This window comes from Cryptosporidium parvum, chromosome 2 (genome assembly GCF_000165345.1).
Source record: "Cryptosporidium parvum Iowa II chromosome 2, whole genome shotgun sequence".
Lineage (NCBI taxonomy): Eukaryota > Apicomplexa > Conoidasida > Eucoccidiorida > Cryptosporidiidae > Cryptosporidium > Cryptosporidium parvum.
In genome coordinates, this window is record NC_006981.1 from 721,123 (window position 1) to 748,677 (window position 27,555).

The 27,555-nt window shown below is 30.7% G+C and overlaps 10 protein-coding genes across 10 annotated transcripts; 5 read left to right on the forward strand and 5 right to left on the reverse strand.

The window, feature by feature from the left end:
- Positions 1–233: 233 nt before the first annotated feature.
- On the reverse strand, positions 234–4,658 carry cgd2_3440 (telomerase, reverse transcriptase; the record flags this gene model as incomplete). The annotated part of the gene is made up of 1 exon (XM_626531.1): positions 234–4,658. One exon carries the CDS (start codon positions 4,656–4,658, stop codon positions 234–236), a length of 4,425 nt encoding a protein of 1,474 aa, XP_626531.1.
- An 896-nt stretch (positions 4,659–5,554) lies between these two features.
- Positions 5,555–6,709, forward strand: cgd2_3450 (ubiquitin C-terminal hydrolase of the cysteine proteinase fold; the record flags this gene model as incomplete). Its single annotated transcript, XM_626532.1, has 1 exon — positions 5,555–6,709. A coding segment is annotated over one exon (1,155 nt), but the record flags the coding sequence as incomplete, so codon positions are not given.
- A 414-nt stretch (positions 6,710–7,123) lies between these two features.
- On the forward strand, positions 7,124–9,334 carry cgd2_3460 (C- terminal region conserved, zinc finger, myb DNA binding domain; the record flags this gene model as incomplete). Its single annotated transcript, XM_626533.1, has 1 exon — positions 7,124–9,334. A coding segment is annotated over one exon (2,211 nt), but the record flags the coding sequence as incomplete, so codon positions are not given.
- A 102-nt stretch (positions 9,335–9,436) lies between these two features.
- cgd2_3470 (hypothetical protein with signal peptide and one or more transmembrane domains) lies at positions 9,437–10,498 on the reverse strand (the record flags this gene model as incomplete). The annotated part of the gene is made up of 1 exon (XM_626534.1): positions 9,437–10,498. One exon carries the CDS (start codon positions 10,496–10,498, stop codon positions 9,437–9,439), a length of 1,062 nt encoding a protein of 353 aa, XP_626534.1.
- Positions 10,499–10,849: 351 nt separating this feature from the next.
- On the forward strand, positions 10,850–12,829 carry cgd2_3480 (hypothetical protein, signal peptide, 4 transmembrane domains; the record flags this gene model as incomplete). Its single annotated transcript, XM_626535.1, has 1 exon — positions 10,850–12,829. One exon carries the CDS (start codon positions 10,850–10,852, stop codon positions 12,827–12,829), a length of 1,980 nt encoding a protein of 659 aa, XP_626535.1.
- Positions 12,830–13,406: 577 nt separating this feature from the next.
- Positions 13,407–17,234, forward strand: cgd2_3490 (protein with low complexity regions and an apicomplexan specific domain; the record flags this gene model as incomplete). Its single annotated transcript, XM_626536.1, has 1 exon — positions 13,407–17,234. One exon carries the CDS (start codon positions 13,407–13,409, stop codon positions 17,232–17,234), a length of 3,828 nt encoding a protein of 1,275 aa, XP_626536.1.
- Positions 17,235–18,005: 771 nt separating this feature from the next.
- Positions 18,006–20,120, reverse strand: cgd2_3500 (hypothetical protein, transmembrane domain near C, signal peptide; the record flags this gene model as incomplete). Its single annotated transcript, XM_626537.1, has 1 exon — positions 18,006–20,120. The coding sequence occupies one exon, from the start codon at positions 20,118–20,120 to the stop codon at positions 18,006–18,008; it is 2,115 nt and encodes a 704-aa protein (XP_626537.1).
- An 800-nt stretch (positions 20,121–20,920) lies between these two features.
- Positions 20,921–22,729, forward strand: cgd2_3510 (Cus1p U2 snRNP protein; the record flags this gene model as incomplete). Its single annotated transcript, XM_626538.1, has 1 exon — positions 20,921–22,729. The coding sequence occupies one exon, from the start codon at positions 20,921–20,923 to the stop codon at positions 22,727–22,729; it is 1,809 nt and encodes a 602-aa protein (XP_626538.1).
- Positions 22,730–22,755: 26 nt separating this feature from the next.
- cgd2_3520 (conserved hypothetical protein) lies at positions 22,756–23,703 on the reverse strand (the record flags this gene model as incomplete). The annotated part of the gene is made up of 1 exon (XM_626539.1): positions 22,756–23,703. The coding sequence occupies one exon, from the start codon at positions 23,701–23,703 to the stop codon at positions 22,756–22,758; it is 948 nt and encodes a 315-aa protein (XP_626539.1).
- Positions 23,704–24,638: 935 nt separating this feature from the next.
- Positions 24,639–26,264, reverse strand: cgd2_3530 (possible RNA binding motif, signal peptide; the record flags this gene model as incomplete). Its single annotated transcript, XM_626540.1, has 1 exon — positions 24,639–26,264. One exon carries the CDS (start codon positions 26,262–26,264, stop codon positions 24,639–24,641), a length of 1,626 nt encoding a protein of 541 aa, XP_626540.1.
- Between the last annotated feature and the right edge of the window lie 1,291 nt (positions 26,265–27,555).

Below are 27,555 nucleotides of genomic sequence, written 5' to 3' on the forward strand. Positions count from 1 at the left end.
ATTAGGAAGTTGCTTTTTATACGAATAAATATTGTAGCAACATGCGTTTGAAATCCACTCCAAAACTTTGACTAAGAATCTGGGATTAATAAACCCTTGGTGTATTTTCTTAATTCTTTTAAAGGTTGAAAGCAGTTTTAGTATACCAATATATACAACAATCACTATATTTGTGTAAATCTATATGATAAAGAAAAGAATTTTCATAATAAACAAGAATGAAAATTAATTAATTAATTAATTGGTTGGTTATTTGTTGAATTATATTTAAAACTTACCGTAAATAAAGAATTGATTTTACAATCATATAGCAATCCATTCTTGATTCTAAAATCAAAGTATCTTATTAATTTTATACCCAAAACAGACCACATATAATTTGACTTTTGAAGGTTTTCAGATATCGTCGTCGACTTAAACCTGTGAAAATTTGAATAATTACTTGTAAATTGGTGCTTAGTTGTCAAGGTTACAGTATCCATAACACATATGAATTCCAAATTCTTCCATGGGGAAACCATGCAATTCAAATAGCTGTACTCACTGGAAAACTTCATTCCTGTCCATGATACTTGTTTATGGAACTGTTTTAAGGCTATCTTAGCCTTGTTAATCATTTCTTTTTCATTTTGGCAGTCCTTTTCACTTTTGTTGGTATTTATTCTCTTTTCCACTGGACTGCTTGTGCACTCTGTCGAAGGTGGGAAGGAAGAAGAGGACGATGAGGAAGACGACGAAGAAGATGAAGAGGAAGATGAAGAGGAACAAGATGATGAACAGGAAGAGGAAGGCGAAGATAGTAAAACATCATCCTCCTCAAGGATGATGATCTCATTATTGTGGTCAATCCAAGGAAAGTTAGAGTTGATTTTGTCCTTGGAAACGTTCGATCCCCATAGTTTTTGTATATAAAGTAACTTTAAGAACTTTTTGGCGGACTCCAAATCGGATGTGAGAAAAAGAAAATCGTCTACCCATCTCAATAAGAGACTTTCTTGCTTATTGCTCTGAGAAGGACTTTCTTGATCATAACTTTTGAGATTGGCACGGATTTGGCAATTCTGGTTGTTGATATTATTATTAAACTCTTCGGAAGGTTGCAGTAAAACACTTTTAGCATTAATATTATATTCTGATATTTCTAGTCTTCTTTTTTTACTTGTACTAGTATTATAAATATTTATCTCATTTTCTTTAAATTCTGGGTAACGGGATAATCCTGTCTCAAGATCATGTTGTGAAAATAAGTCTTTTTCAGTTGGATCAAGTAATTGTACTTTTTCTTGTTTAATTGGATTCAGAAATGATAAAGAAATGTAAGAGGAGGAAAAAAATGAATGTCCCAAAAGATTCTGGATTTCTGGATTTAGATCTAAGAAATTATAATAGAGACAACAAAGAATGTAAGAAATACTTGATCCTTGTGGAATTCCAAAATCTTGCTTAAATAAGCTTAGAAATCTTTTTCCAAATTTGATAGAATTTCCAAGTTGTTTAGATTTTATTAGTCTTAAAGACTTTGAACATGTCCTAAGTCGAAAAAAGCTTGTGTTAAGGTGGATCTTAATGATCTCCTTGACTAATTTCCAGTTTATCACACGTCTTGAATTTAAAAAAGTAAAGATTTCTGCTTTTTTTTGTCCCAAAATACTCAAATCCTTGTTTGATAAACAAGAATTTTTAAGATTCCAAAGAAGTTCATCTAAATCTGGTCCTATAATCCTCTTAATTTTTGATTTGACGACTTTTTGATCTTCATCATGATCTTTCTCAAAAATAGGTACCATATTTAGTTTTCCTTTTGAAGTAATAATACATGATCTCCCAAGCTCATCTTGGTAAGAGTCTCTATTCATATTATCAAAAGGCGGAATAATTGTTGTTTTACTTAAAGCCCTTGAATATAAGCTCAAAAGGGAAATTTCATTTGGAAGAGAAATTACATCCAAAAACTCAAAAATCTTGGACTTATTTATATTTTCAAAACAGTTCACTAAATCTGCTTTAATAATATAAATCTTTACATGGGACATTTTTTTACCTTGATTTTGATAAAAATCTTCATTCATTTGAAATTGTTGTTTGTCTCTTCTATTCTTTATCCACCAATTCTTTATAATCTTATAAATATCTCCAAACTGTACAAGAGAAGCACCAAGATGATTCTTTCCTGTCATTCTTAATAGAAAAGATCTTAAAATCTTGGAAGGATAAAACAACATATTATTTGTTGATGGACGTCTTATATCTATAATTCTATTACTTGAAGGACGTCTCATTACCTTATTAATTGGAGTAGTAGGTACCGATGATCCTGAATTTATTCCAATTCCTATATTATAATTACCAAATCCTAATCCCACTCCTAATCTTCCTGGTGGTGTCATAATCTGACAATTTTGGCTTGAAAATGATGTAAAATTCTTTCCTCCTATATTATTAATATGACCATAATTATGATTATTTCCTACAATACCGTTATTACCATTACTATTAAAGTAGTTATAATAGTAATTGTTATTAATCCAACTTGTTGGAAGATCTCCACCAGTCCAAACTGAATTACAATCACAAAAACCAATCTTCTTCTTTTCTTCACAAGTGTGATCTCTTTCAAGATTTTGTTGAAGAATTTGTCCAGATCCAACTTTTGATAAATTTATTAATGGTCTTAAACCTTTAGATTTCGGTACCCATCTTATTTTTGGGATATTTTCAGAAAACTCAGAGTTCTTATCAATTAATTTTGAAATTTCTTGAATTGAAGATAAATTCATTATATAGTCTTTTGACTGAATTCCTTTTAATATACTTTCTAGATACCATTTATCAGCTTGTCTCACGATCTTTATCCAAACTGGATGTCTAAAATATCTTACTTTATTACTACCCTCAATTTCTGTTGCATAGAAATGTCTTCTTAATATTGGAAATACCAAATATACTATTAAAAAATAAATGTTCCTAGCTAGATATGTTTTTCCAAGGCTAATTAAACTTTTTTTAATACTAGATCTTGTCTTATTATTCGGTACCTTTTTAGATCTTTGATTAGAATTAATTAAATTTTTTGATTCTTTAATAAATTGATAACTTTTTTCTTCAAGTATTCTATTTACCCAATTTGAAACCTCAATTCCATTCATTGCATGTTGAATCTTAAAAGTTTCTCTAATATGAAGATTCACAATTATTGGGATCTTTTTATTAATAAAAGTCTTAAAGTTTTTAAAGGTACCAAGTATATTCTTTGGTAATACTTTAATCAAGTATAATCTTAAAAAATTTACTACTCTAGTAGAACTTGTTTCAAAACAAGGAATAGGTAATTTATTGAAGTTTTGTAAATCTGAATCTTTAATTGGTTCTATTGGACATATTTGATCTAGAAAGTTAACTGGAGACGTATTTCTAATATTTAACAATAAATTTTGGAATTCTTCCATCATAGCAGAAGCCAATTTACATTTAACACGGGAGAATTTTGTCATTTCATAACTTCCAAGTAATCCAATCAAACTTTGTCTGTTGTGATCTTTGAATATATGATCAGTTTGAATAATAAATCTAAGTAGTGTTCTTGCTCCTAATAAATTTGGAGGTAAAAGTCTTAGAACAGATAAACAAGGAAGACCTCCTCTTTTTGAGAAATGATCACAATAAAGAAATGTTGAGCGATATGGAATATCAATTTTGTAGATTTTAGAAAGTCTTGAATCTTTAATAATTCCTCCTGATCTTTTGTTTACTTGTCTTGGAGTTTCATCTAAAGGCTTAACTTCTTCTTTTTCCTCAATTGTAAGAATTGGAGTTAAAGAAGATGATGATACAAATGAATTGGTCTTTTTTGGCCCTGTCTCATAAAGTCTAGCAAGCTCTTCCAGGAAGTCATTAGTTAACATTCTACCAGCTTGTTGAATGAGAATTTCAGAGTGATCACCAAGTATTCTAAAGATAATACAGCAAACAAATAAGAAGAGAATCTCAATAGGACCTATTTTGGAAAGAAGAGTATTCCAAGCATGGAGGTTTTGAAACTTGTATAAAGTAGAATTACAGAATGAGTATTTCTTGGGCTTTATAGTGTCGAAGCTAGTTCTTAATCCTGAATAACTCCCTGAATGAAAGATCCTAATCCTTGGAAAGTGCTTACGGAGTAGGAGCTCAAAGTCTTGTACTTGATAGGTCAGAGAATCCTTTTCAGAATCTGGAATTATATTCTTAATTTGGTCTGTAATAAAGGAAGGAGACAATGTCTCATTATATTCGGTATTTCTTGACCTCTTTCCTGAAGACATAGACGACTGATTTCTAGGTGAGCTAAAGTAGTTCTGACCTAGTATCGATGACCACTCGAGCAATTTTTCGATATTTATACCCAACAACTTCCTCCTGTCTCCGTTAATATCAAGACTATTGTCTAAGGAATTAAATGTAAGTTCCCTTAAGCCAAGAAATCCCTCCTTTAAAGCTTTTGGTATAGAAGGATCTTCCAGTATCAAAGTCTCTTCAAGTAGCCTCCTTAACTCCCCTGAGGAATCATTGTACAATCCTTCTTCTTTGAATACTCTAATCTTTCTTTTCTGCTCCAGGTACTCTCCCAGCGTCAGAACCTCTTGCTTCATCAACACTGCTAAAGCACCCTTCAACACACTCATCCTCTGTATTCATTATCGTCATGTAATTACTTTTTGTTCACGACTTACTATTAAAGTGGCGGGAAAGGTGCGCGCCATACATGATTGTATTTAGATTTAATGCTCTGAGGAGAAGAAATGGGTTGGGGGAGACCATAGAAAGGTTAAGAATGAAGGAGGCGATGATGGTGGGGTATTAGAAGAAGGGAGGAATAAATGTTAAGGATTTAGGAATTATAAGAGGTAAATATATGAGTAAGGAGTTTTGGTTAATTGAGTGAAGTGTTAAGTAGAAGCGTGGAGAGGGAATTTGATTATAGGCAATCGAACTATGGTAAAGAAAGAGATAAATGGAGGTAAGATATAAATCATCAGTTCAGAGTGTTTGAAAATAAAAGAAGGAAAGAAAAATAAAAGAATCAAAGCATTTTGAGAAGGAATTAAATTTGAAAAAGTTGGAGGCCACCACACAATTTACACACAACCTAGGGGGATCTGTCTCTAACGTGTTTTGGCGCCAACAAAGATTTATGCAAGCTATAGGAGAAGAAAGAATAGGTAAAAGAGAATAAATAGAAGAAAGGTAAAAAGTTGTGTAAAATTAATAATAAAAGATTCAAGTTGAGATACTGGAGGAATTGAAAGAGAGAAGGAGACTGCGTGTGAGGAAATTCTGGAGAAAGATAGAGGAAAAGGAGGGTCAGGGAGGGAAGTAATATACAAAAAGAGGTTAAAAGGAGAATTTAAGAATAACAAGAAATATATCTTAGGAGTGAGAAGTATTTAGCAGGACAGATTTAGGAGGAGGAGAAAAATAGAGTTTTAGTAGGTGAAAACAGAATATATATATACATATATATATATATATATATATATATATATATGTATATAATATATATTAATATATGTACAAATAGAGTAATATGGGGAATTCAGTTCCCTCATCTTCATCGTCAGTATCATCAGAAACAGTTAATACGAATAGGAACGGGGCTGAAAATATGAGTAGTCCAATAGGAATAAAGAATTTTGGGAACACGTGTTATATGAATGCTGGGTTACAGTTTATATCAGCAATGGGAATCTTTACAGAAGAAAATTTTGGAGGGATAAAACTTAATAAGAGCTCCTCAGAGGAGGTTTGTAGGTCATTAATATCAATTTTAATTCAGTTAGGAAAACCAAGTAGAATAACAGATGCAATTTCTCCATATCAACTTTTTAAGCAGCTTAGACAACAGAACTCTGATCTTTTTAACCAGCATCAACAAGATGCACATGAATTTATTATGTATATTTTGGAAATAATCCATGATGGGACTATTAAACCATGTAATGCTCCAAAGCTGTCAAACGAAGATCTTGAGAAATTGAGCAAAAAATCAACCCGACCAGGAAATGTTTTTTGGAATAACCATATGATGAGAAATAATTCAATTTTGAATAATACAATATGTGGACAGTTCAGAAGTAGAATAACTTGCGAGAATTGTGGAAATAATAGTGATACTTTTGATCCCTTTTGGGATATAACATTGGCTCTTCCTGAAGTTTCAGATGATTATGAGAAGATTTCAATTGGGTCTTGCTTTAGAAAGTTTTTTGAGCAACAGAATCTTTTTCACGAAAATGATGAACCAAATTACAATTGTTCCCATTGTAAGAGTGTTGTAAACGCAACAAGATGTATAAATATTTCGCAGTTCCCAAATGTATTGCTTGTAACTTTAAAGAGGTTTAATAACAACGGAGAAAAATGTAATGGGATTGTTTCCTTTAAAACAGCAGGAATAATACTCAAATCTCTCACGGAGATTGGCCACTTCAAGTTAGTAGCAGTGCTTCAACACAATGGAAGTACTCTTTTCCAAGGCCATTATATCTCCTATGTTTTCAAAAAGGAGTTCAACGGATGGTTTAAATTTGATGATGATATAGTCACTTTAGTAGACGATATTCTTGAGGAGGATATTCAGGCTTACTGCCTTCTTTATATTCTCGAGTCAAAGAGCGCTTTGAACTCCAACTCTGAACAAGCTTATTCTGTGGGTATAAGGAATCAGAGAAATTAGACCCAGTAGTCTCAAACGCTTACAACTTACTCAAAATTCTATATAGCTGTTATAATTTAATGTTTTTAGTTCCATTTCTTACATGTTATTTTTCATTTTAATCAGTCCTTCCGCAATTATAGATGTTTGCAATAGTTTTGGCGGGTTAAGTCGTTTTTTCCAATGCTTGTAGGAGAGTTCAGAAAGTTGCTTTGCTTGCATAAAGGGTGGGGATTTTTTTGTTTGGTCCTTTTTAGTTTGAAATAGGCAAAATTTGAAGATATTTTTTTCTTCTTAGCTGGATTTTACTGTTGGATTACTTTTGACCAGAAACTTATCAATCTGTTTATCCCCCCAACAAATCTTTACGAGCCCAAGCAGATTTAAGTAATTTAATAAATCACTTAATTTAGAGCTATTGTTTTCTTTAATTAAGACCGGTATAGCTTTATCGAAATTATTCAAGGAAAAATGGTAGATGAAGACTCAAACTCTTCTTTATCTCCATCTTCTAATTCGGAAATTACCAAAATCTCCAATGAATACCATGACCGTGGCAGTGGTAAGAAGAGAAGAACATTTAGCAGGGGGAGATTCAGAAAGCCAGGAGCGCATGGAAGCCATAAACCAGATATGCCCGGGCTTTCAGCACCAGGAGTTCCGGGAGGAGGTGAACCAGCATCAGTAATTTCAGAACCAGGTGCAGAAAACTCCAAAGGAAGCAAGTCTGAACCAAAGAACAATCGAAATCTTGGGGGAAGAAAAGACTTCCGTAAATACAGGAACAAGAAGGTTGACCCAAAAAAAGGCATTTCCAATGCAAAAGAAGGGGTAAGATCTGAATTCAATAAAAATGGCCGAGGTAATTTCGTAATGACGAAGCCAAAATACAGTTGGGGGAATGAGTTCTCCAGACTTAGTAAGCTTTATGGGGCTAATATTATTGCAGAGGAGTTGGTTTGCGATGAAGATGAAAACAACAAGCCAACTGAAGAGAGAAAGAACGATGAAGTTGATGATTCTTTCAGAAAAACCTCAATAAAGTTGTCTTGCAAATATCAGCCAAGCGATCCAGATTTCCCTTTCTCAAAGCTGAGTGAATATAATATGCAAGATTCCAAGACAGAATTTTCTTCTCCTGAAAAATTTTCAATTTTAATACATATAACCATTCCATCAGGATATCCAAAAGAAAATATCGACCAAGTTGTTTTTGATACTCCAGAATACCAGTATGTGAGTTCCAAGTTTAACGAAGCTTTTCAAGAATGTATTTCAAAATCTTCCTTGACTTCAAATCCAATTTATGAAGCTCTTAAGACATTTGATAGGAATTTTTCAGAATTAGTTTTAAATGGACTTCCTTCAATAGAATCTATTAATGAATTTATTCTTTTGAACTGGACTCCTGGGGAGCAAAAGCTTCTAGAAGAGGCAATTTGCTATTACAAGTATACAAAGGACGTGAACAAGAAATGGATTGAGATTGCCAATCATGTTGGTAATGGAAAGACTGTTAAACAGTGCATTGACAGGTATAAGTATTGTAGGTCTTTAGTGGTCAATAAAGAATCAGAGAAAAAAACCATAATGGGGGAGGAAAGTGATGTACAATACGCCACCAATGAATCAAAAGTTGATGATGGACTTTTGTATTCAGAAAAGGATGGTCTCGATAAAACACCAGTGGAAGAATTGAGCAGATTAAATTTGATGAATTATGAGAATTTGCTCATTAATGGTTTGGAAATTTTTTCTATTGATTTAATTTTGATTGCAATTCTGAGGCTTCAAATTTATTGCTCAAGATGTAATGAGGTGAATGATTATAAACCAATAAGTATTCCAAGTAACCATGATTTGACTTTAAATAACCAAGACGAAACAAGGGAATTGACTTTCTTGGATAATTTGGTGTTAGGTAACTCACAAAACTGTAAGAAATGTGGTTTAAAACATTCCATACACTTTTCACCACTAATATGCCATTCTAATGATATAAAAATTGGGAAGATCGAATTTTCTGAATGCTCATTGAGAGATATTTTACCTTCAGATATTCTTGTCTCATGCTCAAACTGCAGTAATTTTCTGAGGATTAGAGAGTTCTTTGTGGGGAAGCAGTATTCAGTGAACTGTAGAAATTGTTTTAAAGAACTGAAAATTAAGGCAGATGGTTTAATTGTTGGGAATGAAATATTTAATGTTGACAAAAGCACAGATTTTTTGCTTGCTGAATTGAATAATATGAAAAAGTTCAAAAAAAAGATTAATAAGGATACAAAGCTTCCCACAGCTGTTGGTACCCCTCTTCCTTCAAATGGAACTTGCTCACATTATAAGAAATCCAATCGTTGGAACAGATTTCCTTGCTGTAATAAAGCCTATCCGTGCCATGAGTGTCATGATAAGGATAATCCTGATCATAAGTTTGAATGGGCAAAACAAATGATTTGTGGATTTTGTAGTAGAGAACAGGGATTCTCTGAAAATTGTAAATATTGCCGTGCAAATCTGACAGGTAAATCAGGTAATGCATCTGGAAGATTCTGGGAAGGAGGTAAAGGGTGTAGAAATCCTCTTACTTTGAGTAATCGTGATAGCAGAAAACGAAAGCTGATTTCTCGACAACTCAAAAAGACTTGAATTGATAATGGTTATTAAGATCCAAACATTTATTTTTTTTGGATTTCTCGACCTTTTGTTTGGCTATAATAAGAAAGAAAAAACCAAATATTATAAAAATATTCAATGTAATATTTCTTGAATAAACGTGGAAACCATTTCAAATCCGAATTGTAGACTTATTAGCATGAATGTATAATCTTCAAAATTATCCAATATGTATATTAGTATGTGATTTAATAGTAGAATCATTGATAGCATCTTTCTTGAAAAAATAAAGAACAATTTTGCAAGTATTATTACCAATAAGTAATATTCTAGGATACGAGAATATAACTTTTTTCTTATGTTATCGAATGAATTGTTTATTTTCTCAATATAGGATGTTAATTTTGATTTTATATTTTCCAAGATAAATTCAATTTTTCTTGACAAACTTTTTTTCTTATTTCCCATAGAAACTTCTAAGTTTTTCATTAAATTTTCAATATCTTCGTCTATCAGTTTAATTTCTGTGCTAACAGATTTTGATAAATGTTGAATATAATTATTTACAGTATCTGTATTTTCAGCTATTTTTCTGTAGGCTAATTGATCAATTGAATATTGTTTATAAAAAATAGACAAAATAACTAACTTAATAGTAAGATTTTTTGAATTGTTTTCAAATTTACTGTTTTCATTTCCAAATTTCATTATACCATAATCACCTAGATTAATTTTTGAAAGTTGATTTACAATCCTCTCAATATCTTCAAGCTCATACTGATTATACCATTTAATGTCATAGTTACTAATTATTGTGCTATTCAAATATGGATGACTTTGATATGCTATAAATCTTTCTCTTATTTTTGATTTTGTATTTTTATTAATTAAATCTATTAATTTTCTTAAGAATATAATATTCTTAGTTCTACCATTAAAGCCAAATATACCATTACTTCCACTCTTAGCTGCTTTCAATAAATGAATTAACTCACTTTCTAGAATAATCCAATAACATTTTAATTCTTCTTCTTTCCTAGTAGTACATTGGTCAGTAATTAATATATCTTTTCTTAACTCTTGCACAAAATTTTCAAAAAAATCCAAAAAATTCACTTTACACCTGATTTCACAAATTATTACTACGATTAGCAATGCGAATAGCCAAATCTGACTACTTTTGAGCTTTGCATGCATGCCGGTATTAATTTTTGTCACCTATTAAAAATGAACAAACAGGCGCCAACATGTACATGCATACATTGAGAGTATTTTTTTGGCCACGTAATAAGGGAGGAAAAAAAAAAAAAAAAAATTAATCCCACACAAATTACAAACTGACATAAAATAATAAAAAAATATTATAAAGGAGGAGACTCGTAAGGAAAATTTATGTAAAGATATGCCATAGTTGAAGGTTTTGTATATTTTTCAAGTTAATGATTAAATGTTAAAGAGCAATTTGTTAGGATTAAAAAATACACATACACACGTAAATATAAAGCAATAAATAAACTTTTTGAAGAGAAATATAATGAATTGATATAGATGAAATTCATCAAATGTTCAAAGGGGCAGAAGAGAGTGTTATTAATGATAATTTTATTACTAATTTCGTACTACATTTATATTGGAGGCTTTACTTATAGCAAAAATAATAATTCCAAATATGTAGGAAGATATATACAAGCTTATAGTAAGTGCTTACACGGATATTTTCGAATTTATTGGTTGGAAATACCCAAACTGGCTTTTAAATTAACAAGTTTACTTCCATTTGTCAAACGAGGAAGCATTCAGAAACTTTTTGATTGGGGAAATCTCACTAGATTGAATAATGAGGATTCATTATCTAAAAAACAAAGCAAGAGCTGTAAATACCTTATTATGCTTTTAAACCCATGGGACTTACCAATTGATTGCATTTCTGAGGAATTTTTGGAGGAGAAATTTATTAGTAGTAGTAGCAAATCATCCACATTTATAATGGAGCGTAATCTGAATGATAATCCATGGAGGAAAGAACTCTATAGAAGCATTTCGGAAAGGACAAGTAATACTAATTTTTTTGAAGATCATATAACTCTGGCAATGCTCGTAGAAGATTTAGAAAACGAATTATCGAGTTTAATTATAGGGGAAGGCTTTCCGAAAGAAACGGGAGAGGATTATCTAAATAGATTATTGGATATATCACTAGACTTGGAGTTTAGTGATGTAGAGTGTAAGAGAACTGTCAATATTAAGAGGCTTTGGGAATTTGGCCGTCTATATAACGAATTAAATAAAAACAGTGAATCTTCTAAAGCTGGAGAGTCCAAATACTATAGAGAATTTTTGGCTTTTGTTTATTATAGATGCATTTATGGTGCAGAAGGCTCTAATATATCTAAGAGTCTAGAAAAGAATACAAATACTGAGCATCTTTTTATTAAGCTTGGAATTAGAGATAAAACTGACTTAAATAAAGGCTCATTCTTTGATGTGGTTTCCTGTTATCAATTAATTCCTGTCATTGGAATTGAAGATAATGAATTAGTTTCTCTTGGAAATCTATGTGGTTGGGAGTTTGAGAAAAAAAATTTCTACTCTCAAAATGACATTGATCAGGAAAAAATACACCTTATAAGACAACACATAGTCCAAATCGATGAGATTTATTCAAAGTTAGATATTATTCGGCTAAACAACAAGTATTATCAGAATCTAACTAAAGAAAATGAAATGGAGGACTTTCAGACAAGCTATTTTAACCAAATAATACTTCTGTTGAAGAAGACTACTAGGCAAATAATGATTCAATATACCTTTATGTCTGAAGAAATCGGCAACTTTATTAATTCTTCAAGGAAATTTGATCAAAGTTTTGAAGCCAAATCCCCAAAAAGCCCTAGTGTCTATCCTATTATATCAACTACCGATCTCAAAAATAATATTTCCAATCATTACAATAAACAAATTTCAGATTCTATCAACTGGAAACAACTCATATCAAGTATAGTTGACAACACACAAAACATCCTGGTGAGGGAACACATCAACACAATGTTAATCAATTTCCTATTCGATGCAATTATTAACATGCTGAATCCCTGGATAAGCTTGTTCTATCAAGCAAGTTTTATCATTAATTCTTATCTGAGCATTATATCTTTTCTATTGGTTATAGTAGCAATCCTGGTATGCTTTAACACAATTCCATGCTTCAGAAATGAAAAAGATGAGAAAAAGTCACAAAGTATTTGGTCAAAAGTTTTGAGAATTTACAAGGCTAATGTAATTGTTATATTATTGAATGCAATTCTTATTTTGGGCGGGCTAATTAGGTATTTATATTTGCCTAATGAAATTGAGCTTTTAAACACAAATATAGCAATAATAAAAGCAGTCAATAAGGTATTTAATATTGTACTCTGTCCATGTGTGGTGAATATAATAACATCATTTTCTACAGTTTTTTCAATTTTTCAGTGGCAATTAATATGGATGAGCAGAAAACTCTCGTTTTCGAGCTTAATTAATTTATAATGGTAGATCTAGACTATAAATGGACATGGTAGGAAAATAATATTTTTTCAGAACAATTTTTGCAAGTAAAAAAAAATAGAGGAGAAACCCCTTACTTGCTAGATTTTACATGTACTAGAGAGTTATAGAAGAGAAAAGGAACGAATTAAAAAAAAAAGTTTGGAATAAAAAGCAAAATAAAGTACTGAGGATAGATTGAATTGGGAAAATAATTGCGATAAGTTGGGAAGAAAATAAAGGTTTCATGATATATATGTGACTGAATAAGACTATATATTATTGGAATAGTTAATAAACAGGTTTGAAAGAAAAATTAGTAATATTTAATCCAGGATAAAGTTGCAGGTTAAAAGATTCAAGACACAAAAATACTCACATGATATATATAAATATATGCAAAAAAAGGTAAAAGAGTGATTTGGCTATTTGGAAGTGCTTATTACTCATTTCGTATATTTATACATATATATGTATTTATATTTTTATACATATATATGTATAAATATATAATATGTATACATGTATATAAATAGTGAGAGAAATTGAATTAGATTATTGAAACATAATTGGTGGAAATATGGAATCATCAAAGTACAAGCTATTAGAGACAGGATTTTGGAGTGAAATGCCATCAAAAATGAAGATAGAATCACTAAAATCCCAAGAAATTAGTGGAGTAAAACAAACAAGTGTTGAGACAATGCATCCAATAATAGGGCAGGATCAATGGACAAATGGTATGGAATGCCTAATAAGTTCAGAAGGAAAAGATGGAAACTCAATTGATTCAAAAGATCTAGATAATAGCGAAGGATTAGTTGTTGTAGGCGGAGTAATTGAACAAAATAAGAACGAAATAATAGGAGGATTGGGTTTGGAATCTTCGGTAATTTCAATGAATAATGGTTTTGGTGGAGGTAATAATGATCCATTAAAAAGTTCGGATGATTTAAGTATAGGATTGTCCCCAAAGAGGTCAAAATGCATGTTGAATGATGGTTTAGAGTTGGAGTCAGCAATAGCTACAAATGGTAGTGGGGTTGCAGGAGGTTCATGTTCAGCAGTAGGGAAATCTTCCCTAAAGTGGAATGGCGGAGGGACAGGTAGTAATAATGGTGGAATAGTGACACCATGTTCAGGCCAAGATAGCAGCCATATAGTGACTCCACCACCTCCAATGAACCATTCTTATCGACAACTTGGAAGTATGAATGCTTCAACAATATCAACAACTCCAACAAGAAGTATTCACCACAGTGCAGGGGTAGATGTTGACTTAGATTTGGATGTTGAAATAGATGAAGAGGAGATAGTTGATGATGAAGCAGATTTAAATAACCAAGATGAACCTAATGTTGGTTTGAGTGGAAGCTCTCGGGCTAATAGCGACGTTGGAGGCGGCAGTGGAAATGGAGGAAGTGGCAGTGGGGGATCATTGTTTAGTGGAACTCAGAACGGTATATTCTTCATTAAGAAGAACAATGGAGGTAATGGAGTTAATAGTCACCACCATCATCACCATAATCAAGGAGGAAGCGGTGGCCAGACAAAGCCAAGTGGAGGATTAGGAGTGACCCAAACTAGCGATCAGTATAAAAGCGGATACAAAGGTGTATCTTGGAATAAAAGGATGCAGAGTTGGCTGGCATTTTGGACTGAGGGTCAAAGACGTAGAAGTAAGACTTTTAACTCTAAGATATATGGGTTTGATGTGGCTAGGAGCGAAGCAATAGCATTTTTGAAGGCAAAGCAAAGCGAATTACAGAGTATTGGTCAGCTTCCAAGTAAGAAATCAGTGCAATATATTCGTTCAAACATGGATGAATTATCATCTTTAAAGAGTATGAATGGCATGTATTTATCAAATATGATTTCAGGAAGAAATTTGAATAGTATTGCGAGGCCAAAGTTTGGGGGTATTTTGAAATCGCAGAAAGGAGATATGCTTTGTGATTATGATGATGGGCATGAAGGAACTTCTTTAAGTGGAATTGGAGCAGTAATAGGAAACAATGAAACTAATGAGGGATTAATATTGGATAATTTGTCAGGTACAAATATAGTAAACAATGCTAGTAGTGGTAATAACAACTGCAATAATGGTGGCAACAACAGCGGAAATAAAGTTGGAAGTAGTGCTGGGAATAATGGTAATGGAGGAGTTAGCAACAGTATTAGTAATGGAAACGGTGGTAGCAATTTTATTGGAATTAATAGCATTAAGATGGGAGGAGGAAGTAATTTGGGGGGAGATATCACTAATTTGGGAAATATGGGCCATATTCATCCTTTGATAGGGAATAATGATTTAATGAGTTCATTAGAAAATAAGGCACTGATCAACCACAAGTCATTATTTTCATCATATGGGGGAGGACTAGGAGGTGGTGATTCGGGAATGGTTAGTGGCAGTAATTTAGTAGAGAAGCTGGGCCTATCAAGAGTGGGCGTGAATGGGGGTGTAGGAACTGGCGGCGGATATGTAGGGATGATATACGATGATACTATGAACGGAGGAGGTATGAACGGATTGGGAATCATTGGAGGAGGTACAAATGCAGCAGCAGCAGCGGCAGTAGCCGCAGTGGCAGTGGCTTCCACAGGATCATCTTCATCTTCATCTCCTTTAACAGTATCAGGATCAACGCCAGGATCATCCATAGTAACATCAACTTCTAATTCAAATTCTGTATCTAATATTGGGCCAAGCACAGGCACTGGAACGGGTACGAGTTCAATTTCTACTTCAAATTCAAATTCAAATTCAAATTCAAGTTCAAATTCAAATTCCTCTACAATACCTATTTTAGGTGGAGGAAATGGTGGATCTACCCACAATTATTATTCACTTTCAGACTTTAAATCTATGAATCCTACATCATCAATTAATTTTTATAACTCCATGACAGGTGGAGTAGGTGGAGGCCATGGAATTGGGATGGGAATGGGAAACAGGATAATACCAGGAATATCACCAGGAGTGATTCATCCAAAATCAACAGTGAGTGGTGGTAGCAGCAATGTTGGAAATGTTGTTCAAATGGAGGCATATGATGATGCAAGTGGATTAAACAAGATAGCTCAGGGATTATTTGTTGGAGGATCTAGTGTAAGTGGTAGTGGCAATCCAGTTGGTGTACTTGGTGGAGGCCATACAAGTTCAGCAGTTACTGGAGTTGGTGGGTTTGCTCAGGGAGCTGCAGGAGGAGGGCAAGGAATAATGAATTTGACTGGAGGAAGTTTGATGGGGAATGTATTAATGATGAGTGGAAATGGAACAAACGGAGGAGGAGCTTCTGGAAATTGTGGGGGAGGGGGAATTGGAGGAGGTTTGGAAGCCAGTAATTCTGTATCATCATCAACCACTGCAACATCTTTACTACAGATGGCCTTGAATACAATTAATGATAATAGTATTAAGATAAATAACTATTTGAACAATGGGGTACAACAGCAGCAGCAACAACAAAAACAACAACAGCAGCAACAACAACAGCAGCAGCAACAACAACAGCAACAGCAGCAGCAACAAATAAATGGGAATGGACAATTACCAGGGGTGAGATTTGAAGATTCGAAATTGAAATCTGCGGGAATGGATGAAGCCAAACAAATGGTTTTAAATAGTACTTCAAGTAATCATGTCAATAATTTGAATGGTTATTCAGGGGTAGAGTTAAACTCAGGAGGAGCTAGCAAAGGTGGAGGGAGTACTATAATTCATTCTTCTGGTACAAAACAGGTATTTGATGAACATGGCAAAACTGTGTTAATGGGTGGGATTGCTTCATTATCATCTTCATCTTCATCTTCATCTTCCTCCTCCTCTTCCTCTTCCTCTTCAACTTCTCCTGCATCAAATTCTATTCTTCCAGGTACATCAGGTATTCCAACTCCTTCAACTGTGGCGTCATTGTTACCATCATTAGCATCACCATTATCAACATCTCAACATCAAAATCTTCAGCAAAAAAAACAGCAAATTCATCAGAATAATCATCAGCAATCTTCAGCTATGGTATCATCAATTTCTCCTACATCTCAATCTTCTCAATTAGTATCTCAGACCCCATCTTCGTCATCTTCATCGTCATCCTCCACTAATGCCAATAATAATACTTCAAAGTCAATTATGGGAGGAGATAATAATAGTAGTGGTATTAGCAACAATACTATTGGAAATGAAGGATGGTCAGATGTATTTCAGTACAATAAATTGGTTAGTAATTCAATGAATTACACAATAAGCAGTTTGAATGGAGGAGGAATATGTGGAAACAATGATAAAGGAATTGAAGGAAGTATAACGACATCTGATATCAATAATACTCTAGGGAATTCGAATCTTTTAAATGCAGTGAGTATATTTGACAGTAAAATGGGGGATGAGAAAGCTGAAAAATGAAGGATTAGAATAAAAACATTTTCATGATAATAATTATCATTATCTTTAATTAATAAAGAGATAATAATAATTTAGCCAAGACAAGTTTCAATCTTATTTCTAATGGTCTTAAGGTTATCTTTAGGGGAGAATTTGATTTCAGTAAAATTCTGAATGGGATGAATAATAAGTTTATTATTGAAAAGTAATAAAATAAAAAAAATGAATAATCTTTTTTATTCAACTTACTTGAAAAGGAAAAGAATGTTTATTGGTATTATTGGAGAAAATTAATGAGTCTAGATCCCAGTATCCAAATTCAAAGAGTAAGGTTTTAAAATATTGAGCAATTCCTTCTTCAGATAAGCAATTATGTGCAAAGTTAGAGGTGATTTTTGAGATATTACTTGAGATTTGGGGATTCTCCAAGATTAAATTAACCTATAAAATTTAGGAAGTTAATGAAAGAGATGATATTTGTGGACCAATATTGAAATATAATAATAATAATAATAATAATAATAATAATTATTATTATTATTATTATATTATTTAGTAATAAAAATGGAGTTTATGGGATTATTTGTGAGATTAATATGTTCCATATATCCTCTAATATATCCTAAAAGTTTCTCCATTTATTGAAATGAAGAGTAGAATTAATTGGAAAAAGAAGATTTCTTTTTGTTTCTTCAACTCCCAGCTCAATTCTCATGTTCATTTCTCTATATTATTATTTTTATTAATTCCAATAATATTGAGAAAATGGTCCAACCAAAGATCAGGATTTGGCTAACTTACATTTAATAAGATATCACTGATATTATTAAATTTGAAAAAGAGACGGTTTTTCTTGAATAAAAGATCATAGAATTGGTGTGAGTAATAAGATCTAATATTTTGGAAGATCATTGTTCCTAAAAAAAATTTAAGTTTAAAAGTAAATATTATGGATGAAATAAAAATTATATTTAACTTACCAGTAAGCATAAGCATTCTAAGTCTATTAGACCAAGGACCGACCCCAGATAGGTCTAAAGAGAATTTACTAGATACTAATCTGTTGATCCAGTCTATAAAAGATATCGATTCCTTTCTACAAATGAATTTTGAATCGCATAATGTAAGTTTTTCAAGTAAATTGGCTCTATTTTCACAAGAGATTTTGTTTGAATCAGATATAAATACGTGATTTGAAATATTTCCACTATGAAAATTATTATGGTATATTTCATTATATATATTACAAGAAAGATCAAGTCTGGATGTATCTGTATATCTTCCAATAAAGAATAGAGTATTATTTTTAAGATTCCATAAATCTTTATTATTATTTGGATATTCATTCGAAATAAAAGATCTTGCAATAAGTTCATTATTATCAAGATGATTAACATATGGAATAGAAGCAAAATCCCATGAGTTTGAGTTTGATGATATTGAAAGTATAAGACCACTAGAATTTGGTGAGTTTTTAGGATTGAATTGACAAATACAATGAAGATGATTAAATAGTTTAAATATATCTCTTTTTTTTAATTTATCAAAAATGGATGTAAATATGGAATTATTATTTTGAAAAAAACAAGGAATATAACACTTTATTGTTCCATAACACATTATTTCTGGAATATGATAACGAGATAATATTGAAATAATTTGTTTAACAAAATTGTTGATTATTTCACATATTGTATATGTTGTGAGATGATTATTGATTAAACTTGAAAATATGGTACCATTATTTTGATGATAATTTTGGTCATCATTTTGAATTATAGATTGATTATTATTATTTTGGTTTTGATAACGATAATGATTAAAAGAAAGAAAGTAACTTTTGGATACAGAAGAAGAATAAGAGGTAAAGTTTGAGGATTGATTGGTTACATTAACTGTAGAATCTTCACAAATGTTCATATTACTATTGTTATTACTATTATCATTATTATTATAAGAGATTAAGGTTGAAAGAGAAGTACATTTACTATTAAATTGTTGCTGAGGTTTTAAAAATACATGGTGAATTTCTGTTGTGTTTGAGAGTAGGAATTGCATTTGTTTGGAGAATTTAGAATTTAAGATACATTTTTCAATATGAAGTGTATCATTTTTGTAAATATGAAATGGCATAGATTTCCAGATTATAGGGCAATCATCATAATGTATGAGCAAATCTAAATATCTTATATGATTATTATACTTTAAAGAGTTATTTTCGTTATTGTTTTCATTTTCTTCTATGCTATTTTTTTGAATTGCTTTAAATATATATTTAATAGTATGATTAATATCTCTGATCTTTAATTGTTTTAATTTACTTACTTTAGGTATACGTTGATCTGGAATACATGAAATAATTGGTTCAAATTCAAGTATTTTACGATTTATTGAATCAAAGATATATTTAAAACGTAGTTTAATCATTGTAATATCATCATTTATAGTAGTATATGATAAGTACTTAATCATTTCTTCAATTTGAAATGAAGGGCCCAATATTAATGATTTAGAATGATTAGATGAATTAATAATGGAGCTAGTTTTGTATTTTGAAATTAAAGATTTTACACTTTTTTTCCAGTAATTTTGACATAATTTTGGAAAGTTATTTTTTTGATGATCTTGAAATGATTTAATGATTTCAGGTAAATTATTAAATATTTGAAAAATATTTTCATCATTTTTTTCAAAAATCTGTTCAGAATCAAAAGAAATATTAGGATTACTATCTTCGTTTTGAATTAATTTAGCATCTTCTTTTTCAAGTAGAATTTGCTGATTTATTTGTTGAAAAAGTTTGTTTTTATGATCATTATCATTTTTAAATTCTGTAATAATGTAACAAATGATACATACCAATACTAAAGAATGGATAAATAGAGCAACAAGTCTTATTCGAATCATATTAAATAAGTACTAAAAAGATTCCAATTGAGTTACTTTAAACATGATAAAGTTAGAGTTTCATTATTTGGTTAATTAATAGAAGAAATTAAATAGGATGGGTAAATTGATTATTATTTTTTCTTTTCTTTTATTCTTTTCTATACCGGTCTTGAGATTCCCCACAGTCAAAACTGCATCACGTGCATTTGGCGCCGGCGGGCAATGCATTATTTTATATTTTGTAAAATATAAAGTCATGTATATAAAAGACCGCATGAAGGATAATTTAATTAATAAAAAGAAAATCAATTAGTGACTGTTTAGGAATGAAAAAGAAAAAAAGTTAATAAAAGAAAATAATATAGGAAAAGTATTTGAATAAAGACAAAAATTTGGTGGTTTTGTTGAGGTGAATAAGAAAAGGAGAGAGGAGTGGGTGGATGGGGGGGAGGAAGGAAAATAACATGCAAGCACCCATTATTTAAATAGGAAAAGCTAGAAAAAGAGATAAATTAAGTAAACACAAAAATCTACAGTTTTCTATCTTAATTGTTAATATTTTCTTTTAGTAAATTTATATCTTCTCTTCTTTCGTAATAATATGTAAACTATTTATGTTTTTTTTTTTTTCTGAATATAAAATGTTTTTACAAGAACTTTTGGCGGGAAATCATGTAAAGCTAAATTATTATTATAGTTAATGATTGAATGTTCCATTAGGAGTAGGAATGGGATTGTTTAAATATTAAATATATATAAATATTTGAATAAATAAAAAGAGTGTAGAAGAACCAAAATATAATTATGAATAAGAAGATATGAATGAATTATTACATGTTAGGGAAAAAATGGAAGTAAATAAAGAAGATGAAAAGAAAAAAGTAATAAATGAACCAATAATGAAGGTAAATGAGAGTCAAGAAGATTCTGTGAATAAGAATAAGAAAAAATTGGAATATAAAAAGTTACAAAATAAGTTAAAAAAGCAAAGAAACAAGGAAAATCGAAAGAAAAGAAAGTCAGAACAAGTGGGGAATCAATATAAGGATTTGTTAAAAACAAATGAGAAAAGATTAACAAATAATATTAGTAATAGAGAAGAAAAAGAAGAAGAAGATATAGTTTTTAAAATTCAAGAAAATGATGAGTTGAAAAAGATGTTTGGAGAATCTTGCAAACTTTTGATTGGTTTGGATCACGAAAACATACTAGAGGAAAAGGAGAAATATATAGATGAAAACATTGAAGATGACGAAAACATTGAAGATGACGGAAATAGTGAAAATAACGGAAATAGTGAAAATGATGAAAATAATGAAAGTAAAAAGTCTGTTATTACCTTTAGAGATGGTAATGAAGGAATCAATATGAAACTATTAATGGAAGAAGAAGAAGAGGAAAGGGAGGAAATAGAAAAAAGAAGAAAACGTGAATTCTTGAAAGAAATGAAAAATAGAAATAATGGAGTAATTGGTAAAATGACAGTTAAAGAGTTAAAAGAAAAAACAAATCATCCAGAATTAGTTGAAATTTGGGATACAACAGCTGAAGATCCAGAATTTCTTGTATATTTAAAAAGTTGTCTAGGATCAGTTAGAATTCCACATCATTGGAATTCTAAAAGAAGATATTTACAAGGAAAAAAGGGTTTAGAAAGACCCCCATATAAACTTCCACATTTTATTGAAGAAACTAAGATTGCTGAAATTAGAGCTTTATTACTTGAAGAAGAAAGTAAGATGACAATGAAACAAAAACAAAGAAGAAAGATACGACCAAAGCTTAATAGAATGGATATTGATTATCAAGTTTTGCATGATGCTTTCTTCATATATTCAACTAAACCACATTTGACACAATTTGGAGATTTATATTATGAAGGAAAAGAGTTTGAATTTAAATTTAAAAATATACGTCCTGGAAAACTTTCACAACGTCTTAAAGATGCTTTAGGAATGCAACCTAATTGGCCTCCTCCTTGGTTGGTTAGAATGCAAAAGTATGGGCCTCCCCCTTCATATCCTTATTTAAGAGTACCTGGTGTTAATTCTCAAATTCCTAATGGTTGTGAATTTGGATTTAGACCAGGTGAATGGGGGAAACCTCCTCTTGATGATCAAGGAAAACCTATTTGGGGACTATTACCACCAATTGAGGATGATGATTCTAATAATTCAAAAAATACCAATAATTTATATTCTTCCACTTTTGATTATTGGGGAGAAGTCGAATACGACCAATTTGATGATATTGAAAAGTCTGATGATAATCAGCAAGTTGAAGTTAAAGAAAAACAAAATCATTCTACAAACATTCTTACTAAAAATACAAGTGTTAATATTACTAATGAAGTTTCAAATATTTCAAGAACTAATAACACTAGTAACTATTCACAATTGGTTGAAAACCATACTGAAGAAAATAACAATACATCAATTTCTGTTACTTCTAATCCTTTCTTATTCACTCAAAATCAAACCATTATTAGAGACAATCACAAAATTAGTAATGATAGTCAAGCTGATCAATCTCAAAAACAACCATTATACACAATACTTGAAAGAAATGATATAAAAATGGATAATAATTCCATCTTTCCATCATCATTTACCTATAATTATAAATAGGCAATAATCTGATATTTATTAATTAATCAATTTAAGTCCATTAATATTTGAATTTCTTGTTTTAATTCTCTAATTTTTGCTTTCTTATCAAAAATGGATGCAAGGTCGTCAATTATTGTATAGGATATTGTTAAACATAATTCAAGCATTTCCTCAAGCTCCTCAATTGTTAAGCCATTTTTACCTTGTAATTTATTCAGTTCTTCTTTAGCCATTAAAAACGGTATATGTGACTGTCTAAGGAATTTCAAACCTGCAAAACCAGTCAACATTTCCATAAGTTCTTCCTTTAATTCTTCAACATCTAATGCCGAGAATTGAGGGGTAAACAGTAAAGAACATTCCATGATAAGTTTTGAAAGTAGATCGTCAATAGAAGCTTTAATATCATTAATAACGCTCTTAAAGTTCTGGATCCCGGAACTTTTTTCGGATTTTAATCGTAATTTCACGGCAGGATCTTTAATTTTAGATAATGGATGTTGAGTAGTAGTACTAGTAGTCTGTTCCTTGGAATCTTTAGGAGATTGACTTCTAGATCTAGAGCCACTTCTAGATTTAGAGCCACTTCTAGATCTAGAGCCACTTCTAGATCTAGAAGTAGTTCTAGATTTGGAATCCTTTCTAGATTTAGAATCCTTTCTAGATTTGGAATCTCTTCTAGATTTAGAATCTTTTCTAGAATTTGAGTCTCTTCTTCCGGAATGACTATCTTCCACTGAACTACTAGGATTTGGTCCTTCTCTATGATTTCCGATAGAAGAACAGAGGCAGCCTACTCTGTATATTCTGGAGCCACACTTTTCACAAAACCCCGAAGTAGGAGCTGAAGCTTTAATTTTCAAGAATGAGAAACTTTCAAAGTATTGGACGTATTTAAACTCATAATTTTTGTACGGACTTTTAACAAAAGAAGAATTACTATTAAATATACCAATGAATGCAAGGATAAATAAGGCAATACGTAAAAACATAGTTAATGAATTAAAACTTCAAAAGTAATAATAAAAAAGATAATTAAACTCAAAATATGAAAAAAATAATCAAGATCCTTAAAAAACTTGCTTTGCTTCTTAGTTATAGGGGATGAAGAAAATGTAATATTATTACTTTAACAATATGCTTGTTGACTTTTCTTAAAAGATTCACATTAACATTAGATTAGCAATGCATGACAAATATATATAAAATATATATTGATTTGTTTCCTTCTGTTATACAAATAATTAAAATAAATATTATTTGTACACAAAGCAAAATAATAAAAAAACAATTAAACGAGTATTTTCATCGATACCCTCTTTTTCTTTTTTTCACTCTTTCCTTTATTTTGTGAAATTGCATTAATACACAGTTACCGCTCAAATATGGCGCCAATTATTTTAAATGATTTATTTATAGATATATTAATTGAAAGGAGTAATTATAGTTGAATGAAAAATATAAGAGAAGAAAAGAACAACATAGTAAAGTATAAAGATTTTTTCTTTAAAAAAGTATTTTATAATTATTTCAATAAACTAAGGAAAAAAAGAAATATAGGAAAAGAATATGTAAAGTTTATATAAATATATAAAAATAAAAAAAAAATGAATAAATATTTAGGCGGGTAATGCATGCAAAGATAAATAAGAGCGATGAAACGAATGAATAATGTGGGAATAGAAATAAAATAGATAAATAAACGAAATATTTAAAATTGGTATATTTAAAGAAAGTAAATAAACAAGACTAGATTTTTTTCACAATTTCTCAATAACATTAAAAAAATGATTGAATGAACTTGGCTTTGAAATAGCGTTGAATATTGCCATACAAATATGATTAAAGGTATAAAGAAATGCATATGTACTATATAACTGAAATATATAAAGAACTCCCAAGAAATAGAATATTAATTGACAAATGGTTATTTACTCAGATACTTTATTTCTTTTCTGAGTTGACTGATTTTCAGCTTTGATTCAATATAGGTTTCTGCATTATTTAGAAGCATAGTTACAATTTGTTTGCAATGCTTACGCTTTTCTTCCAGTTCTTCCAAAGATAACCCAGCAATGACATTCCTTGATAAAACTTCCGCAACAGTCAAAATTTCAAAAATAGTTTCGTTATTTGAGGATTTGCTGTTAGCCAAATCTGACCACAATTCTAATAAAAGTTCCAAAAGCTCCAAATCAAGTAAATTAGAAAAGCTTTCAGACAAGAATAGTCGACAATCTCTAACAAATCCAGAGAATAAATGTTGGTTTGAAGACTTAATATCTAAACAAGACTCTTTGTAACTTTTAATAATGGCAATTCTGGTTTCAATCGAAGACAATTTCTGTTCTTCTGATAGCTCAAGGTGGCCAAGTAACGACTCTGATTGCACTTGTTCTTCCTGTTGGTTTTCTTCATGAGAATAAGCACTAGTACTAGGGTTTTCGCCACCACTAGTACTGTTAGAGTTTTTACTGTAGCTCCTACTTCTACCCCTACTTCTGGCCCTGCCCCCATTCCTGCTCCTAGCCCTACTCCCAGTCCTGCTTCTAGTCCTGCTTCTAGTCCTGCTTCTAGTCCTGCTTCTAGTCCTGCTTCTAGTCCTGCTCCCAGCCCTGCTCCCAGCCCTGCTCCCAGTCCTATTTCTGCTCACATTCTTGCTCCTGCCCCTGTTTCTACTTGCACTCCTACTCCTGCTTACATTTCTACTCGTACTCCTATCCCTATTTCTACTCGTACTTCTATCCCTGTTTCTACTTGTACTTCTGCTTACATTTCGACTTTTACTCCTACCCCTAGTTACATTTCGACCTCTACTCCTATTCCTACTTGCACTTCTACTTGTGTTCCTGCTAGTTTTATTTTTACTCGCACCTTTGTCTCTATTGCTACTTCCCTTAGCAGTGGTTCTACTTCTATTTCTAGCTCTACTTCTAGTTCTAGTTAAACTTCTTCCCCTTTCCTCAAAGTTAGAAAGCTTGGACGAGTAATTTCGAAAATGAAACTCCATTGTTCCTAAAGAATGATGAGCGGCGTTTAAGGAACTTTTTCTACGATTATTTTTATCATTACTTGTAGCTCGGCTTTCACCTAAGTTATTATTTCTAGATCTGTAACTGGAATTGGAACTGGATCTGCTGTTATCTCTGCTATTGTTTCTGCTATTGTCTCTACTGTTATCTCTGCTGTTATCTCTGCTATTGTATCTGCTATTGTCTCTGCTATTGTTTCTACTGTTATCTCTGCTGTTATCTCTGCTACTATCTCTGCCAGTTTCACTTGTATTTGGAGAACTTAAATGTGAATGTCTATGAATATTACATGCCAAGTCAGCAGAATCCGAATTAGAGCTGGAATCACAATTGCAACTTTTATTTCTATTAGGCCAAGGAGCATTTGCTTGAAGTTTTAGTACAGAAATTCCCATAAATTGAGAATTTCTATTTTCTTTTATTAATTTAAAGGTTTCAAATAAACAAACTCTATTAGAAAAAAATGAATTAAAAAAAAACTGATATATTATAAAGAATACCAAAAGTAATAATTTCATCATTTATGTTCCAATTAACTTACAATCTTTTAATTATCCAATTTATTATACAAATTTTATTTGATTTTTCTCAATAACACAAAAATAACCACAAAAAAATTAATACGAAATTATTGTGTAAAAGCAATAGTAATTTCTTTTTATAAAAAACTATTATCGTTACCCCAATTAAATTTCCCAAAAAAAAGATAACCACAGTCTTTCATTTACATTTATTCACAAAAAAAAAACTAAAGTCTATATAGAGTTATATTCTCTTCAATTTAAGTATTTTATAAGTACCATTAATTATTTATTACAATTTAATAACGATAGATCCTTTATTACCTTTCTTTTTTTCAATTAAGAATCTTGTCAAATTAATTAATTACAAGCTGAATATATTAATATATATATTAATATATATTAATATATTATCGCAAGAAAAGAATACAAACTATTATTCATAAGTATTGCTACTATTATACTAATAATAGTTGGTATACTTAATTTGTATTAAAAGAAAAAAAAGAAAAATTATTTTAAGACTAATTATTAATGTGAGAGTCGCGAGAGACACTCAGTTATTCACAAAAAACTACAAGTTCCCAAAAATTTGCTAATTTCCCCCCACACATACTTTCTGAGTTTTAATCATAAATATCCGAAAAAAATAATTTTGTTTCTATTAATACCTAAACACAGAAAACCAACAATTTCTATCAGAATTCTCTATGCTTCTAATCAAAAAAAAAAAAAAATTACTTTCAATTAATAGAGTTTTCTCTATAACATGCTTTGCCCGCCCCCACTATTTTTTTATATGCGATTTTTATTAATATAAATAAATATATATATATATTTTTATATTTGTACACGTGTATAATAATTACTAAAATGTACATGCAATTAAAATTGTCCACATTATATATATTTGTAATATGTCATTAATACCGGTATGTGCAAATATTTAGTTTTTACATGCATGCACGCACGCACTTGCAAAAAAGTTTACAATAGTTCATTTATTAGTAGGAATTTTTCTTAATCCATGAATTAATTGAGTATAAAACTTCCGAAATTTTGAAAAAAATTAAGTAATTGATTTTTATTTATCACAATTTATAACATACATAAATAAATATGTGCGCTAGAAATTATTAAAAAAAAAAAAAATTTTTTGGCAAATTTTGGAAATAGCGCAAAGTGGGAGGATGTGTGAAATTAAGAGACGGTAACGTGGAACATTAAAAACAAGGAAGAAAAAATAAAATAAAATAAAATAATAAATAAATAATAATAGTAATAACACTAT